Source organism: Sus scrofa, chromosome 5 (assembly GCF_000003025.6).
Source record: "Sus scrofa isolate TJ Tabasco breed Duroc chromosome 5, Sscrofa11.1, whole genome shotgun sequence".
In the NCBI taxonomy this organism is placed as follows: Eukaryota; Metazoa; Chordata; class Mammalia; order Artiodactyla; family Suidae; genus Sus; species Sus scrofa.
Window position 1 is genome coordinate 78,621,794 of NC_010447.5, and position 17,678 is coordinate 78,639,471.

General features: G+C 41.0%; 1 protein-coding gene across 1 annotated transcript in view; it reads right to left on the bottom strand.

Moving 5' to 3' along the window:
* LOC106510393 (olfactory receptor 10AD1-like) overlaps nucleotides 8,882–17,678 on the bottom strand; it is a 54,448-nt gene continuing 45,651 nt past the window's right edge. Inside the window, 3 exon segments of the mRNA XM_021092620.1 lie at nucleotides 8,882–10,313; nucleotides 10,315–10,939; nucleotides 12,764–12,885. Coding sequence (XP_020948279.1) covers nucleotides 9,975–10,313; nucleotides 10,315–10,939; nucleotides 12,764–12,768 — 969 coding nt within the window. The 5' untranslated portion in view covers nucleotides 12,769–12,885 and the 3' untranslated portion in view covers nucleotides 8,882–9,974.

Genomic DNA, 17,678 nt, shown 5'->3' on the forward strand with positions numbered 1-17,678 from the left:
AGACAGTAAGTGTTCATTTCTGATGGATGCCAACAGAGGCATAGTCAGCTTTCAGCACAGAAGTGAGGATGTTCACTGACCTTCTTTATGGGCTTTGGCAAATGCAGATGAGGACATTGGCTTGTTGATATTAGGCCCAGAGTGAAGGTGCAGTGAGTTCTGCTATAAACCAGCTACCCCTTTATAGAGTATGAGCTCCTGATTCTATACGTACTCTCCATAGTGTTTCTCTCACTTTATAATCACACACACACACACACACACACACACACACACACACACACACCCATACAGCAGGGCGTCAAATAGATTCTCAACATCAGGGAGGTAGAGGCTGCTTCTCACTGGTTACTGATAGGAAACTTACTGTAACAGATGAAGAGTCCATTTTTGAGGTCTGCCTTCATCTGACCAGGTCTCTGGAGTTACAGCAGATAAGAGTGAGCAGTCTAAGGATCCTGAGGGAGATGTGTCCATTGGCAAAGGGCCCTGGAATTTTTGGGTTCGTTTCAGATTTCTCAGGCAGAATCTTTTTTCCCCACCCAAGATTGCTGTTTGGAAGAACTAAAGGTCATGATGTTTTTGTGTTTCTTGCCACCTTATGCCAAACAAAGAACAAAGAATGCCTATCCTCAGAGGTAGAATCTACCTAGAACCTATCACCCTCACCCGCAACCCAAGGGATTTAGGAAGATCCAGTTCAATGTGGGATTCCAGGAAATGAATAGGATAGTAAGTTTTCTTTGGAAAAATGTTTATTCAGAACAGTTCCTAAATGGAACAAATATCTAGTCATGTTCAAATTTTCCTACTTGTCTCAGATACTCTTTAAAAAGTAATTGGTTTGTTAGAATGGAAATCTAAACAAGACCTAGTCCCTATAAGGAGCACAGCATGGGAGAATGGGCCATGTCAATAAGACTAATTTTGCACACCTCTGCTGGCAGAGCCTAATTTCTCATTTTTTCCCTTGCCTTATTCATAGGGGCTAGCAATTGTACAGGGTGAAGCTATAGAAGAAGCATTTCAGTGACCTTGGTCAGGGACTACAGGGCTGAGAATGTGATAGGGTGCCATATGTAAGCCTCTTTGTCTATTTTCACTTCCTCTTCAATACCCTGTGCCAAGGGACAGTCTATATGGGTGCTGAAAGAAACCTTTCTTTAGGACTGCTTATGCTTAGGACATTAGTACAATAAAAGGAGAAACCAGAAAGATGGTAAGGCAAACAAAGACCTTACCTTTCTGGAAATCAGGAGACTGTCACCTACAGAACACAGTGAGAAACAGGGTCAGCCTCTTCTAGGAGCATCTTTAGGAAAGGACTGATATTTTAGAATTGATCCATGAAATGAAGACAATGATCAGCTTCCAATACAGGTAGTATGGAGATAGCCTTATATCTATTTCCATTTAGATTTGAATCAAGATATGCTGACCTTTCCTCATGCTCTTGGATTCATTCTTGAGGAAAAGTGCTTCTGAAGTGAGTGACAAAAAGACCTCTCTATAGGAATAACCCTGAACCTTTAGTTATTTTATTTTTTATTTTTATGACCACACCCATGGCGTATGGAAGTTCCTAGCTAGGGTTTGAATCAGAGCTATAGCTGACGGCCTACGCCATAGCCACAGCAAGGCGGAATCCAAGCTGGGTCTGTGACCTACCCCACAGCTCACAACAACCCGGGATCCTTAACCCATGGAGCAAGGCCAGGGATCAAACCCATGTCCTCATTACTGCTGAGCCACCACAGGAACTCCCAACTTATTATTATTTTTTTATTACAAGTATTGTAATATTTGTCTTTACCACATTTTATGAAGTTCTTGTGAAGGTTCTAGCTGGAGTTTATGCCTGAGCACCAAGCTGATATTTAACAAATGGTAGAGAAGTATAACAACTAACAGATTACTATGCACAATTCACAAAAGTCTGTGCCTTTCTTTGGGAAATAGTAAACAGAAGTTCTTGATTTTAATATAGTCATATTTAAGATTTCCCCCTTTTTCGTTGGTACTTTTTGTGTGTCTTATTTAAGAACATTTACCCTACCCTGACATCATGTAAATGTCTTCCTATATTATATTCTGCAGGTTTATTGTTTTATTTCCCAATTAGACCTATAAAGTAAGTGGAAACTGTTTTTGTATTCGATATACATCAAGTAGGAGTCAGATGTCAATTTTTTTCTATATAGATAACTAGTTGTCTAGGCATCGTTAATTTAAAAAAACTTCTTTCCCAACTGCTTTGCAGTGCCACCTTAGTTATAAATCTTGTGTCTATAAATGTGTGAATTTTGTATGTACACAATCATGCTGTTTGTTAGTAAAGACAGTTTTAATTCTTCCTTTTCACTCTTTATGTCTTCAACTTCTTTTTTTCTTACCATATTGCACTGGGTATAAATCCAGTGTAATAGTGATTAAAATTCTAAGAGGGGAAATAATTGTTTTATTCATTAAGTGATATATTCAAGATTTTGTCTTTAAAAAGTATGATAGGAACAATAGGTTTTTTTGTTGTTTTATTTGTCTTCCTGGATTCCCTTTGTTAGATTGAGGGATTCTACCTTTATCTAGCATTTCTGACATCATGTAAATATTTTCCTATATTCTGAAGCTTTAGAATTTTCTCAAAGTTTGTAATATACCACTAAAGATTTTTAAATTTCCCATGTTTCAATAGTTATCATTCCCTTTGATGTGTTCACTCTTTTTTCCTCTTAGGTTAGCTAATAGTTTATCTATTTCATTTCAAAGAACCAGGATTTTTATTTATTAAGTAGATATATCCCTTTTTTCTTTACTTCATTATTTTTTAATTGAAGTATATTTGAGTTCCAATATTGTATTAGTATACAGTATAGTGATTCAGTATTTTTACTGAATATACTCATTAAAAGTTATTACAAGGTAATGACTACAATTTCCTGTGCTGTACAACTTATCCTTCTTGCTTATCTACTTTACACATAGCAGTTTATATCTCTTAATCCCATACTCCTATCTTGCCCCTCCCCACTTCCCTTTCCCCACTGGCACCTACTAATTCATTTTCTGTATCTGTTAGGTCTGCTTCTGTTTTGCTATATACATTGGCTTTATTTTTGGATTCCACATATGTGATCTCATCCAGTATTTGTCTTTCTCTGACATATTTCACTAAACATACTGTTCTCTAGGTTCATCCACATTGCTGCAAATGGCAGGATTTCATTCTTATTTATGGCTCAAAGAAATTTCATCTTTGTCCATTTGATGTTGATGGATGCTTGGGTGGCTTCCATATCTTGGCTACTGTAAATAGTGCTGCATGTATATTAGGGTGCATGTATATTTTCATTTTTTCCAGATATATGCCCAGAAGTGAAATTGCTGGGTCATATGGTAATTGTATTTTTAGTTTTTTTGAGGGAACCTCTATATTCAGCAGTGGTCACTCACACCAATTTACATTTCCACCAACAGTGTACCAGAGTTACCTTTTCTCCACATCATCACCAATATTTGTTATTTGTAGACTTTTAAAAAATTTGAAGTATAGTTGATTTGCAATATTGTGTTAATTTCAGGTGTACAGAAGAGTGATTCAGTATTTATGCAGACAATATTCTATTATAGGTTATTACAAGATAATGGGTATAATTTCCTGTGCTATACAATATATCCTTGTTGTTTATCTAGTTTATATACAGTAGTTGGTATCTGCAAGTCCATACCCCGAATTTGTCTCTCCTTCCATTTCCCTTTGATAACCACATTTGTTTTCTATATCTCTGAGTCTGTTTCTGTTTTCCATATACATTCATTTGTATTACTTTTATATTCCACAGATAAATGATACAATACAGTATTCATCTTTGTCTGACTTATTTCATTAAGCATAGTATTCTCTAGGTCCATCCATATTGCTATAAATGACAAAATTTCATTTGTTTTTGTGGCTAATATTCCATTGTGTATATGTACCACATCTTGATCCACTCCTCTGTCAATGGACATTTAGGTTGCTTTCATGTCTTGGCTAATGTAAATAGTGCTGCTATGAACACTGAGTGCATGTATCTTTTCGAATTATGGTTTCCTCTGGATAGATGTCCAGGAGTGGGATTTCTGGATCATATGGTATTTCTATTTTAAGTTTTTTTTTTTTTTTAGGAAATTCCATACTATTTTCAATAGTGGTTGTACAAATCTCCATTGCCACCAACAGTGTAAAAATATAAATCTGATGCTCAGAGCACATGGGTATAGTATTTACAGTTAGAAAGGAGGAAGTAACACTTTTGGAGATGCTGATTTAGATGTTTGAAATACTTTGCCTTGAAGTTCCCACTGTGATGTAACAGGATCGATGGTGTCTCTGCAGTATCAAGGACACGAGTTCCACCCCCGGCTTGGCACAGTGGGTTAAGGGGCTGGCATTGCCACAGCTGTGGCATAGGTTGTAACTCCAGCTTCGATTTGATCCCTGGCCTGGGAACTCCATATACTGCAGGGTGGCCAATAAAGAAAAAAAGAAAGAAAGAAATACTTTGCCTCATTTCGTCCTTATAACCACATTGAGATAGATATTGTCTTAGTGAAGACTTTTTTGGTTTCAAGAAATAGAAACCCATCTATAATAGTTTCGAGGGGGAAAAAAAAGTAGTTTATCATAAGGATACAAGGCTATTTCACAAAACCCAAGAGCAAGAATGCAGGTGGGCCTCCAAAGCTGACCAAACCTGGGCAGTCATTATCTTAGGCTCTTCCTCTGAAGACATGGTATCTTATCTCTGCTTCCTTCTCTCCTATGACTTCAACCTATTCTCCCTGCCAACTTTCTCTGTTTCTTCAAGTACATGGCAGAAGACAGTTGCTCCACAGCTGAGTGTCTGCTTGTTCCAGGCCAGAAATGATTATTCTTACTGCATACCACTTCCAAATTCCCAAGAATGAGGACTTAATTGATACAGCTTGACTGCACTGATTATGGTGATTCTGGGAGAGTGCTGTCTCATGGCACTTACTAAATTAGTGGCCAGGGCTCACCCCTGTGGGAGAAGAGGGTTTTTGGAGAATGGGCTGCATGCCATAGCAGACACTCTCTAAAATCTCTACCACAATTAATAGGACTGTTGAACATCTGCCAAATGACTGGATGACATGACACTCAGTTTTCCCTAACTTCAAAGACCAAGCTTTCTGCTATATCATATAGCCTTCCTAATTTTTACATTTGAGATAACTGTTTACACTACCTCAGCATAAGAGATTGTACCAGGATATCCCAAGGAGATAGATGGCATAATCAAATTACAATAGTCTGAGGAGTTTAATAAAGGATTGTATACAAAGTGGTAGGTGGGGTGTAGGGAAATCTCAAGGTGGGGGTACAGTATCCAGAATCTAGCATTAGAGGAGCTAATTCTGAAGAGGTAGTGGGAGATGATGGTTCAAACTTAGAGAACTAGATAGAGAGATGTCATATGACAGGAGTGAGATCTTAGCAAGGGGACTCAAGTGAGTCCGCAAACCATCACAGGGAAGGAGTCAGAGGTTAAACACCTCAAACTCACACTTCTACTTCCCCCTGATCTTCTGCCTATGCTACTCATTGGCAGAATCCAATAGAAAGCCAGAGATAAGGGAATCTGTTGATGTGGTCCATACAGGTTAGCTTCCACATCCAAGAGCTAGGTGGAGTGAGGAACTGATCTGAAGAGGCAAATGGCTATTTAGGTCTTTAGATTGGAAAATGAAAACAAACATATGTAACCAGATTGGAAGTCCAAAAAGGTGAGATTTTAATGGTGTTCCTAGAGGCCCTAGATATGTTTAATTTTCACCTCTGTGGGTAAACTATATATATTAAACTGAGTGCTTCAGCTGAAGTCACTAATTATGGTGCCTCAGAGGCTTCCTTGGAGGTCCAGGGCTTTGGATACTCACTTTCCATTCCTATCAGAACAGCTTTGCTTATACTGGGTGAATATATCAGGATTCTGCTAGAGATTTCATTGAGGAAACAGTACCACAGCACCACCTATAGTCAGGCACTGTGCTAAGGACTCACAAAGGAATCGCAGACTAATGCGGAAGACAGAAAAGTAAGTAACAGTACAGTGTTGGGAAAACGGACAGGTTATGAAGGGAACTTAACGAATTAAGTCCAGTGAACCCAGAAGGGCCAAAGGATCAAGGACGGTTTCCCGAAGCCGACGAATGGGGGCGTCAAGGACGATCAGTGAACCCTGCTGCTGTCCAAAAGAGGGACGAGGAACCCAACGATTATGCAATTCGCTGAAAGGTGGGCTATCCTACAGATCTTTGGACAAGGTTGGAAGCTAGGGTGACTCCGAATGAAGCCTAAGGAGCTCTGCTCAGGCCTCCCTCCGGCCTTGCTCCGCCTCGATTACTTTCTACCCTCGGCTAAAGGGGCTCTGCTTTTCAACAACAGCATTTGGCTGGGAGAGAATCCCAATCTGGAGGATCTCCACCAGTGGAGCTGGGCTGTTTAGTAGGAGTCTCCCAGAATAGATTGCCGCTGCTAGAGAGATTTGGTTGGAGCGCTAGGGCTGGGCGGGGCGGCCAAGGAGCAGGCACTCACTGGTTGCCATAGCTGCGATACGGGACAGCCTGGGTACTGCTGATTGGCCACAGGTTCTTAGGGCGGATCAAGCCCACCTCCTCTAGCTGCTGTAATACAGTAGTGGCCCGGCGGCCTCCTGGGGAAAGTGCTGCAACCCGACCTGGGCTGGGGAACCTGGCGCTAGGGCGGGTCAAGGCCGAGCCAGGATCCTGGGTAGAATTCCTGGGTCCCTTTCCCCCTTTTCGGCCCCTGGGCCAGGCTGTGGTAATCTCTCTCTCTCCACTCTCTTGCGTCGGTTCTCGCCTAGCCTCTAGGGCTCCTGGGCGCCCAGCACCTTGAGTGAGAAGTGTTTGGCCTCTAGAAGACCGTTCTAGGTCACTCAGCCTGATTTTCCAGCATGCCTGGCCATACTCGCCCTCGCCATCCACGCTGAACGCACCGTTTACATGATGAATTAGGCAGTGTCTCTTGCCTGCAATTACTAGTCCTCACTGACACTACATCCCCTCCCCTTTTAAATCCTAATTCATTGATTCTTTAACGCTTAGTCCTATTATCACCTCCTCAGCATAAAGCCTGCCCCATTTTTCGGGAAAGTAGTTGAATACCTTTTAAGGAGTGCAGGCTGGGAACAACTGCCCAGGTTAGCGTTGCATCTATGCCCTTTGATGCGGAATGATTTTGAGCAATTTCCTTAACCTCTTTGAGCCTCTTCGGTTTGCATCTCAAAATGAAGGCAGTCCGTGTGCTTAAAGGGCTTTGTGAAGTTTGAATGAAGCAACCGAAACATTTAATGAATGCGAGCACTGTTATAGTCCTCTCTAGTACTTTGTATAGGCATGTTATAATATGTTTGCCCTTTGTATTACCATTATTGATTCTAATCTGCCTTGTTAGATTTGAAAGCTGGAAAGTGTCTTGTTTAGAATGTCAGCGTACAACAGTGCTGGGGAAATGCTAAATTATTTCTCAGAAGAATCTGAAAAGCATTCTTTCCTCTCCTTTCCCTTTTTTCCTTCTCCCCCCATCCTTCTTTTTTACCTTTAAAAGGCTTGAAGAAGAAGCTGATGTCCTGCGGAAAAAATAAGTACTTCATTTTTTTCCATAGAGACCAGGGATGTTTTTAACATTGCCCTTTCCCCTCTGCTACACTTCAGACAATTTTCTTCTCCTCCTCCTCCCATCTCCCCCTACCTCTTCTAGTTCTTTTTCTCCAAGTTCTTGTTCTTCCTCTTCTTCTTCTTTTAATGTCCCTACCCAGGACATGTGGAAGTTCCTAGGCCAGGGATTGAACCCGTGCTACATCAGTGACTCAAGCCGCAGCAGTGACAACGCCAGATCCTTAACACACTGTGCCACAAGGGATCGTCCAAGTTTTTCCTTGACTATTGTCCCTGAGCTCTTTTTTTTCCCTTCTGAGAGCATTTACTTCAGAAACTTGGCAATTGTAAATTCTTTTTCTGCCCCTTGGAAGTGTATAGAAATCTCTGTAAAAGCCTCTTGCTAGTTTTAAGACTCAAGGACCTGGGTGCCATCCCACTGAAGTGTAATCCTCAAGGAAGATAGCTTCCCTGTTCCCTAGTCTTTGTGGGCAAGTAGGAGCCTAACTTTAGTGGGTGTCTTGCTCCAAAATGTAAATTGCAGCAGGTAAGTTACTTTTCCTTTGGGTAAGATCAATTACCAGGGACAGGTGGCCTAAGATCCCGCTATTAAAGCTCTTAAAAACTCTCTAGCTACTGCTTTCACCAGAGTTGAATTCAATCTCTTCCTATGGCAATCGTATTAAAGTTGTTTGTTTTGCCTGCTTAACTTTGCCATGGTGCAATTTTTCTTTGATAATGACCGTTTAGATTCTCTGCTTATTGTTTCTTCTTGATTACAGTGGTGTCTCATTTCTTCCTCTGTGCTGAGAAGTGCTTCTTACATGTCCTCTGATATCCAGAATTTCCCCAATTGGGACTCAAGAGTAGAGCTTTGCCACTGCTTTAAGTCCCTGCAGGGTAGTATGTGCTATGGAGGATGTGAAAAGGGTAGTATATCTATTTGAGGGCATCCTAAGGGAGGTGCATTCATCTTATGGAAGTAGCACCAGAAAACGAAGCACAGGCTTAGCCCCTTTTGTTTCCCATCTGTTATGAAAGAGACCTAAGAAAGATGCAGTTTGCTTTCTCTCTTTCTCTCTCTCTTTTTGTTTTTTTTTGCTGCACCCATGGCATGCATAAGTTCCTGGGCCAGGGAATGACTCATGCCACAGCAGTGAAAATACCAGATCATTACCATCAGGCCACCAGAGAACTCCAGAAGGATGCAATTTTCAAAGAAAGAGCATCAGCTGAGAACATAACGCCCTCTCAAGGGATGCTGAGTTTGACTAAGGAGAGAAGCTACATGGAGGTAGAGAGGTCAGGATTACCAAGAGAAAGTCTTCAGAAACAGTGGAAGTAGTGTGGAGGGGGCGTTCCTTAAAACTGCAGGGAATGAAATGCCTCCATTTAAGATGAGGAGGTAAGGTGGAATAGGATTGAATGGACTGAGATGTTAGATGATTACTCAAAAGGAAGGCAGTCAGGAGAGGGGAGTTAATTAGGGGGATGGGTGACAGGGAAGGAAACTGGTATTCTGAGAACCTTGATAGAGGTACTTATTACTTGGATCTGAAGGAAACATCAAATACTCATGTACTTAAGGAAGTTAGAGGACTCAGGGAGAAGGTGTGGACACCTGGGCTCTCCCACTTGTCCTGCCCTTCCTCAACACACAGGAACCTAAACAAACATTGAATGCAGTGTTGGTAATTTCATGCCACCACAAATTCTCCCTCATGGGCTAGTGGAGGCTAAAAAGGTATATTCAGCTTGGTGATCCTCAGTTTTTCTTCTTTCTCTGACCAACTTGTCTTAATCTCAACGCTGCTCCCTAATTTCCTTTTTCTTACTTCTTCCTCTACTGTTTCTCATGTAGGAGCAGCGTGGACGAAGGCAGATTCAGGAAGTGAGAGTGGAGTGTGAGAAAGAAAAACAAATACAAACAGTACACTGAAAGAGAAAACTGTTTATTCCTAAATGTGCATGCAGAACTCCTGCTGGGAAGAGCATGTAAACTTGCTGTACAAAGAAAATGAAATGGATTTTAGTGCAGTTATGTGCTTATGCATTTCTGTTGTGAGAATTTAGAAGAAAATGACTCAGAAAAGTCACAAGTTCTCCCGAATAACTTCCGAGAAAATGGTGTTTAACGTCACCTAGACAGATGAGCATTAGACATCAGGAGGCTCTTCCGGGTCGGATGCTAGTACCAAGGAAGCTAGGATGCTCTTCCCTGGAGCCTTTGAGCATGGAGAGTTACCCACCTGTCAGGGCTGGAGGAGGGAGCCTCCCCTCCAGGGGTCTTCCCACTAGACAGACCGTGCCTGGGCCAGGCTGCTCCTCCCAAGGGCCCTCACCATAGCCCCCTTCATTTCTTTGTTTCGAAAACTGTAGATGATGGGGTTGCACATGGGGGTGATGATGGTGTAGAGGAGAGAGAAAGGCTTGTCTTTGTCAGGACCATGGGTGCTACGGGGGTTCATGTAAGAGAACATGGCCGAAGTGTAGAGACAGGTGACCACAGTCAGATGGGAGGCACAAGTAGAGAAGGTCTTCCCCCGACCAGAGGAGGAGGCTCTGCCCAGGATGGAGGTCAGGATGCGAGCATAGGAGATGACGATGAGCACCATGGGGCTGAGCAGCACCACGGATGGCATCGGCAAAGATCATTTTCAGACTGAACCTGGGGTCTCCACAGGAGAGAGCAATCACTACGGGGGCCTCACAGAAGAAGTTTTCTATGTGGTGGTCTCTGCAGAAGGGATTCCGGAAAGACATATACTCAAGAAAGAGGCCATTGATCAACCCGAAGAACCAGGCAGTACTGACCAGCCTCACACAGACCTGCCGGCTCATGATTTGGGCATAGTTAAGTGGGTGGCAGATTGCAACATAACGGTCATAGGCCATGAAAGCCAAGAGGATGCACTCAGCCACACCCACAAAGAAGACCAGGTACATCTGGGTCATGCAAGCGACAAAGGAGACGCTGTGGTTCTTGACCACCAGGTGGATCAGCATCTGTGGGATGGTGGTGGTGATGAAGCAGACATCCAGGAAGGACAGGTGGCCAAGGAAGAAGTACATGGGGCTGCTGAGCCTGGGGTCTGTCCAGGTGATGAAGATGATGAGGCCATTCATGGCCATGGCGAGGCTATAGAGGGCTAGGAAGAGGGCAAAGAGCAAAGCCCGTGTGGAAGGGGAGCTCTGCTCAAAGCCCACGAGGACAAACTCTGTCACTGTGCTGCCATTCCTTAGGTCTGCTGGCTTGGACCTGCTTGAGGAGGAAGGCACAAGAGAGACAGCTGTGGGGTAATGCAAAGAATTCACAAGGGCACAGACATGAAGGTATATCAGCACAAAGAGGGTAAGGGGTGGTAAATGTTTGGGAAATTTAATAAACATTAGGTAATTGGTGATGTTGTGGGGCAAAGAAAAGGCCAGGATCACCATAAGCTGTATAGATGGAATCATAATGTCACAAATTAAGTAAGTAGTGATCATACTGTATTCTAGTTTGATTAGGTGTCAAATGAAGTAAAGTATTTGCTTCAGGACCCTCTAAATGGAAGGATTAGCCTTAAACAAAATATATTCAGTGGTGAAAAAAACAAGATAACTGGGTTTGGAATCCACACCAAACAGATGAGTGGAGTATTTGAGGGGAGGGCATCGTGGTCGTTAGCTTATAGAAGATGGTATTGTTGAAGCACTTGGGAGACATGTGGAGATGCGTGTTTCTAGAAAATAAAAGCTCAAGTCTAGTACCTGTTGAAAACATTGAATAGCTGAATTTTTAGCGAAAAATAAAAACATGCTAACCCTCAGGATTGTCGCTTAGGAGAGAGAGATTTGCTCAACTTGAAACAACCATGCTTAGCTCCTCCCAACCATCCTACCTCTTTCCAGACTCACTCTCCCAGTGGTTGCTGCTGCTGCTGCTGCTGCTGCTGCATTAACCACCCTTGCTGTGCATGCTGGAGATGGAAAGCAGGGCCTGGTTGTGAGCTCTTGAATGCTTCCTAATATGAGATACTGTTCCTCCAGGGGTTGGGATTGAGGGCTATACGTCACTGGATGAGAAAGATCCAACCATCCGTATGATAAAGGGAAAGTTATGAGCAGGGCACAAATTCAAGCTTTCTGAATAGACCTTCAGAGAACTTCAATCTGTCCATTTACTTCTAGGACTAAATCTTGTCCATCTTCAGTGAACAAGCATTGAAAATTTTCATGCTCTTTTCTCATTCTTGTAACTTTTAAGTCATAATGTTCATGTTAAATCTCTTTTGTATTTTTCATCTTGTTTTGGAGTTAGGGTATATCAGATCCCTTCCACTTTTAGCTGCTTATGCACAGTATGTTCCTTCTCAATTTTCAGTTCTGTCTACCACTATTCTTCATTCTTTCCTTTCCTACTCCCTTTCATGCACACTCACCATCCCTTCCCCCATTTGTCCTTCCCATTTGCCCACTTATTTCCATTTCTCACCCTTTTCTTCTTCCTTTCCCTTTCTCATCTCTGGTGATGGGTGTCTACCACTGAGATAATTCCAGCTGAATCCCCTCTATTCTCCATGTCTTTAAGTCTCTCATGTTGTCTATCTTAATTTCAAAAGATACCTATGCCATTATTGCCACCCCTTTCAGCTCTGGATTCCTCTTGGTGGTTCCTGACAGGTCCAGGCAGTAGGCCATTCCCATAATCGTTGCTTTGGAATATCCCCTAGAATTTCTCCTCTTGGGGGCCCAGAAAGAAAAGGGAAGGGCGGAGAACACTGCTTAACCCAAGATGTGGCTCAGAATCCTGGACCCAGTGGACTTGTTGAAGCTGAGGGCAGAGACTGGGCAAAAGAAGTAAGTGAGCAACGCTTCAGACACCTGGGACTTGGCCAAGAAGAAACTAAAGTTCAACCTAAGGAATCACTAAGACAGCAGCATATTCGAAAGGAGTATAAATGCTTATTTGTGGTTCATTGTGCCAGAAAGAATATTCTGTGATACTTGACCTCTAGTGCTTTGTTAAGTACCGTTAGGGGTTAACCAATCGAACATTTGTATAGATAAATGGGACAATACCCTGAAAATCACAACTTACCTCATTCTGTTGCTTGGCTGGTAATGATGTTTGTCACTGAATCGCTGTGGCAAATAACAGAGAAACTCTCATGGTGTTTGCAGAACTGGTCCACAGAGGATGGTCCGACCTGGTGGGCCACTCTGGAAGAGAAGTTTTGTCTGATTGACCTTGTTCTTCGTCATCTGTACCTTAGATGATGAATGTTGCGTTAAATAATATCACTAAGTTATATGCGTGCTGCGTTTTTTAGAATAAGTGTAAAACTTTACATTTCACATATTCCATTTGTTAGGAATCTTATTCTGTCCTCACTTTTTAATAGTGTAGGTTTTGATTTTCTTAGGATTTTTAATTTTGTCTGTGGTAACTAACTGAATTCTAACACCTTGACTTGAAAATCATAACTGTTAGCTGAAGAAATACCAGTAAGAAAATAAGAAGACATTCATTCTCCTTTGGCTTCAGATAAGCTCCCATTATTCTGTAACATAAAACATGTCCTTCAAATATGGTTTCTGACAAAGATTCTACTAAGGGTGTACGTCAGAAATTGTTGCTAAACGCTGTAAAGCTTATGTCAAACCTCTAATATGTAATCTTTATTGGTGTTCTTAATTGTGGCCATGGTAATATATAAATGGATACCTCTCTGTTTTCTGGAACAGAAAACTTGTCTATATACTTGTGAGATTATTTGTTAAACCAGAAGAGGATCATGGGATTTTCTTTTGCCAAGAGAACAGAGAATAATAAATAACCACCCATGACTTCTTGATTTCTTATTTAAAGACCGAAGGGTCTGTAACCTCTTTAACTTGACAATAAAATAGTTTACACCCACCATCACAGTCAAACCTCAAATTTATTACTGTAATTTAATGACGTGATTTAATCGCATTGAAGAACTTATGTTACGTGGGACAATGTAGTTGAACGGTTTGGTAAGGAGAAAGGAATAGGGGATGCATTTTTAGCTGGAGACCCTTCAGACTGGATTTAATTACTTACTGTTCTGATCTTATTTGGAACTGTCTGCCAGTAAAACAGAACTGCTGAAAAGTTCCAAGTACTGGAGGAGCAGCCACACGAAGGTGGAAGTAGGACTGTCTTGGTCTACCAAAGCCCTGGATAACCACAGACTTAATGGGGCAAGAGACCACCAGGCTAGGTATGGCTAGGGGTAGGGTAGGTGGGGAATAACTTCTTCCACATTCCTGATGCTTCCTTGCACGTGAATGGAACTGTAGTAGTGACACACTCTGGACCCTTTCCGTCTTCATTTCCACCATCTCATGTGCGGTGGAGCAGTTCCCTGCTTCGTGATCTTAGAAGGAGAAACTGAGCTCATGTGTCCATTCCTTTCCTCCCCAGGCTTCCTGCCAAACCTTCCCCTTGGGAGTGAGTGGACTTTTTAAGGGCAGGCTCTGCCCCAGTTTAGGGAGGCAATGTGTGGTTGTAGCTGCCAGATACAGGGAAATAAGTCTACCTCTGTGCTTCTGTGTCAGGAAGTCCAATTAATTGCTCAAATTCCTGCTTTGTTTTTAATAAAGGTGATATTTTACCCTCCATTGGCTGACTCTTATTTCTCAGTTGATTAAGAAGTGCAGAGAGGAGTGGTGTTATTTACTGTACCCCATCAAAGTCCCAATTGTTAGTAATAGTATTATCACGTATGTGGAAATAAAATTGTAAACCAAGACACATGATAGAGCTTTGGGTATAACAAAAAGAAACTGTGAATCACAGTGGTGTCTGGCAGCTCCTGAAGGGGAAGAATCCTGCTCATACATGTATATTGAATTCTCAAAGAACAGTGCCGATGAGGTGAGAGAAGTCTTCATTCCATGACCACAGGATCTCAATGAACAAAGTGTGCTACTGTAGACTAGACTGGTGGGAAAATGTCTCATTATAAAGTATGACTCTGGCTCCTGTGATGTTTACTGAAGAGGACCAGGACACTTCTGAATTATCAACAAGTAGCCCCAGTATTGCTGTTGCCTTCCTAGCCTGCCATGACCACAGGAAAGAAATTATAATACAGCATTAGCATTTTATTGCTCATTTATTCTGTGTATTTTTTTTAGGGATAAGGTGTGTTCACTTAAGTTTTAAAAGAACTCACCAACTTTGTTTAAAATCATGTAAATTCTTCTCTGAGAACTTCAGCCTAGGTGAGGCTTAACAATCTTCCAGTTCGGCCTTAAATAAAATGTGCCTTTTGCAATTTCAAATGTTACACAGCTTGAAACTTGGTTTCTCTTCTGTGTAATCTAATTCCTTACTTTTTAGATTAAATATATCATTTCATGACCTTAAAGCAGTAAAGCATCATTTTTCTGGGTGAAAAACTTTATGGTAGATACATTTATCCTGTGGTTCATGGACCTCAGCAAATCAATGGATGTATTTCAGAATGTCATGTATGTTTGAAATGTAGGAAAAGTTGTGCAAGAGCCTTTTTCTTGGAGAGTACACAGTTCAATCAACTTCTAAAAGGTAGCTGGAACGCTACAGGGTTAAACACTTGTGATTTAGAGATATGAAGTCACTAAATTCCCAAAGACTTCTTTTCTTAAGACTGAAAATGAAAGTACTCTTTTATCTTACAAAATTGTTTGTTTCCTCAAAAGTTTCTCCTATGCAGAATGATTGAGTGATGGTTGAGCACCCAATTTCACCACAGATAACGTTTTGACACAAGATCTTTCAAAGAAATCCAGGCAAATAGTTTATTACTAGTTCTGGCTTTTGCTCCCAACCCTTTTATGGGAGATGGTATCCTAGCTCTCATGTTGGGGGACCACATGGTAACCTTTTTTTCCTGGGCCACTTAGTAGCCTAAGGCCTACAATCATAAAAATAGCTGAGAAGCCTCCTTGATGCTGTTCCCCAGACCTATACTCCAATCTTGCCATCATAACTAAAGTGAGAATAAGCTGACCTAAGAGCATAGAGAATTGAGTTTGTGGTGGGTGGAGAGTGCAGTAAGATGAGCAATTAAATAGGGAATTTATAGTACCAGTTCAGAAAGTGACAATCTAAATCACCATGGTGGCAGTGCCTCTGGCCATATGAGTAACCAGATCTCACACAGAGAATACTAATATTTTTTTGGGGGGGAGTGGAATTAGGAGGAGGTGCTGGAAGCAAAAAAGCACTGACATGGAACTTCAAAGCACTTGAAGTTCACCCTGGAAAACATTGCTATGGTGGCCAGAGGTTTCCCATTTCTTTCAAGGTTAAGGAAACCAGATATGGTAGCTAGAGGAACTTTCTGTCCAACAAGGGTTTTTAAACAATGATATGACTGGCTAAAATGTATAATTTCCCACTCTACAGGTTTTTGAGAATTTTTCAATCAAAGTTTCAATGTGTTAAGTTTGGTTTAGATTTGTTCTAATAAAAGACAAAGGACAGACAGCAGCCTGCACAGCTACCAGCACCCCCAACAGCATCTATGTCTCCTCATCCTAATCTCCTCCTTAGTTAACGGTATCGAACACTTAGTAACCTAAATAAGAAACCATGAAGTCACCTTCCACAACCATTTTTCTAACTTCCATATTATATTGCCTTGAAGTGTTAATAAACATTCTTTATCTTCTCCAATCTCCTACAGACACCCTATACGCCAGCTACATCTTTTGTTTCCCAAATAACTCTAGTTTTCTAAGCCTCCAAGTGTCTGCCAGTCCTTCTTTCTGGAATTCATTCATTAGATATTTTCTCTATTTGACAAACTCCGGCTTCTATAAGACCAATATCCACTCTTGCATCCATAGTGAAGTCTTCAGTAACTCTTCTCACATCAGCCCATCTGAAGTTGCACTTGTTCCTGCCTCTGCAAGAGGAAACACTCATCACATGTCTTCCCCTCTAAATTATGAGCTCCTTAAATACAGAGATTTTTTTACATCCCTATCTTCTGGCAGCACAATATATGTATGTTGAAGGAAGAGTGGGATAAATGACCAATTTAGTTCCAATTCTCTACATTATTTAATGTATTGCCAGCGGCATCAAGTTTAGAAATCAACTCCTATAAATATGTTTTCTCATCTGTAAAATGAAGAAAGCATATTTGTTTGTAGGGCTGTTGTGAAGATTAGGAAGAAATTTACTTATTCAATCCAAAATATGTGTGTATGCATACATGTACATTTCTTAGAATAGTATCTGCAATATGGGAGGTGCTCAAAAAGTTTAATTTACCGTTCCCTTTTCTAGGTCACTGGATAAATGAAGAATATCAATTCAGACATTCATGTTTTTAAATGTCCGTAATCCTCAAAATGCCTGAAGCCTTTTAAAAAGTGAATTTGCAAATTTAAAATGCATATCTTAAGCTACACATTTCTGGTAGTGCACACACAGTGTAGTTGATGGCAGGAAATTAAATATTACACCAAACTGTCGAAAGCTCCAATAAGGCTTCAATAAAATAGTGGGGGCTCTGAAGAGTAATGAAATAATAAAATATTTAGGAAAGGATGTGCATAAGAAGAAAAACATCAGACACACAAAAAATATTTTCTTATGATCAACAGATTAAAAAAAAACCTGTTCTTGGAAAAAGACACCTTTGTTTAAAAAAAAAAAAAAGGTCACTACGTGAAAACCTAAATTAAGGCAAAAATGTTGCAGGTTCAGTATAACATTGAAATTCTATCTAAACTTTGAGAAAACTTTAAGAAGCAGAAAGTAACCATAAAAAGATGTTCTTATACTACACTGAATTATTAGTGGACATGTCATTATTGTGATATAAAGGACTGATTAGAGATAAAACGCAGTTTCTCCTCAATCTTTAATAGGGATGATAAAAATTCCTAGTCCTCATTTAACAATGTATAAATAGATGAGGTTGCCAAATTCCATAATGGCCAATATGCAATAATTTTGAAATCAATATATACGATAAAAAGTGTAA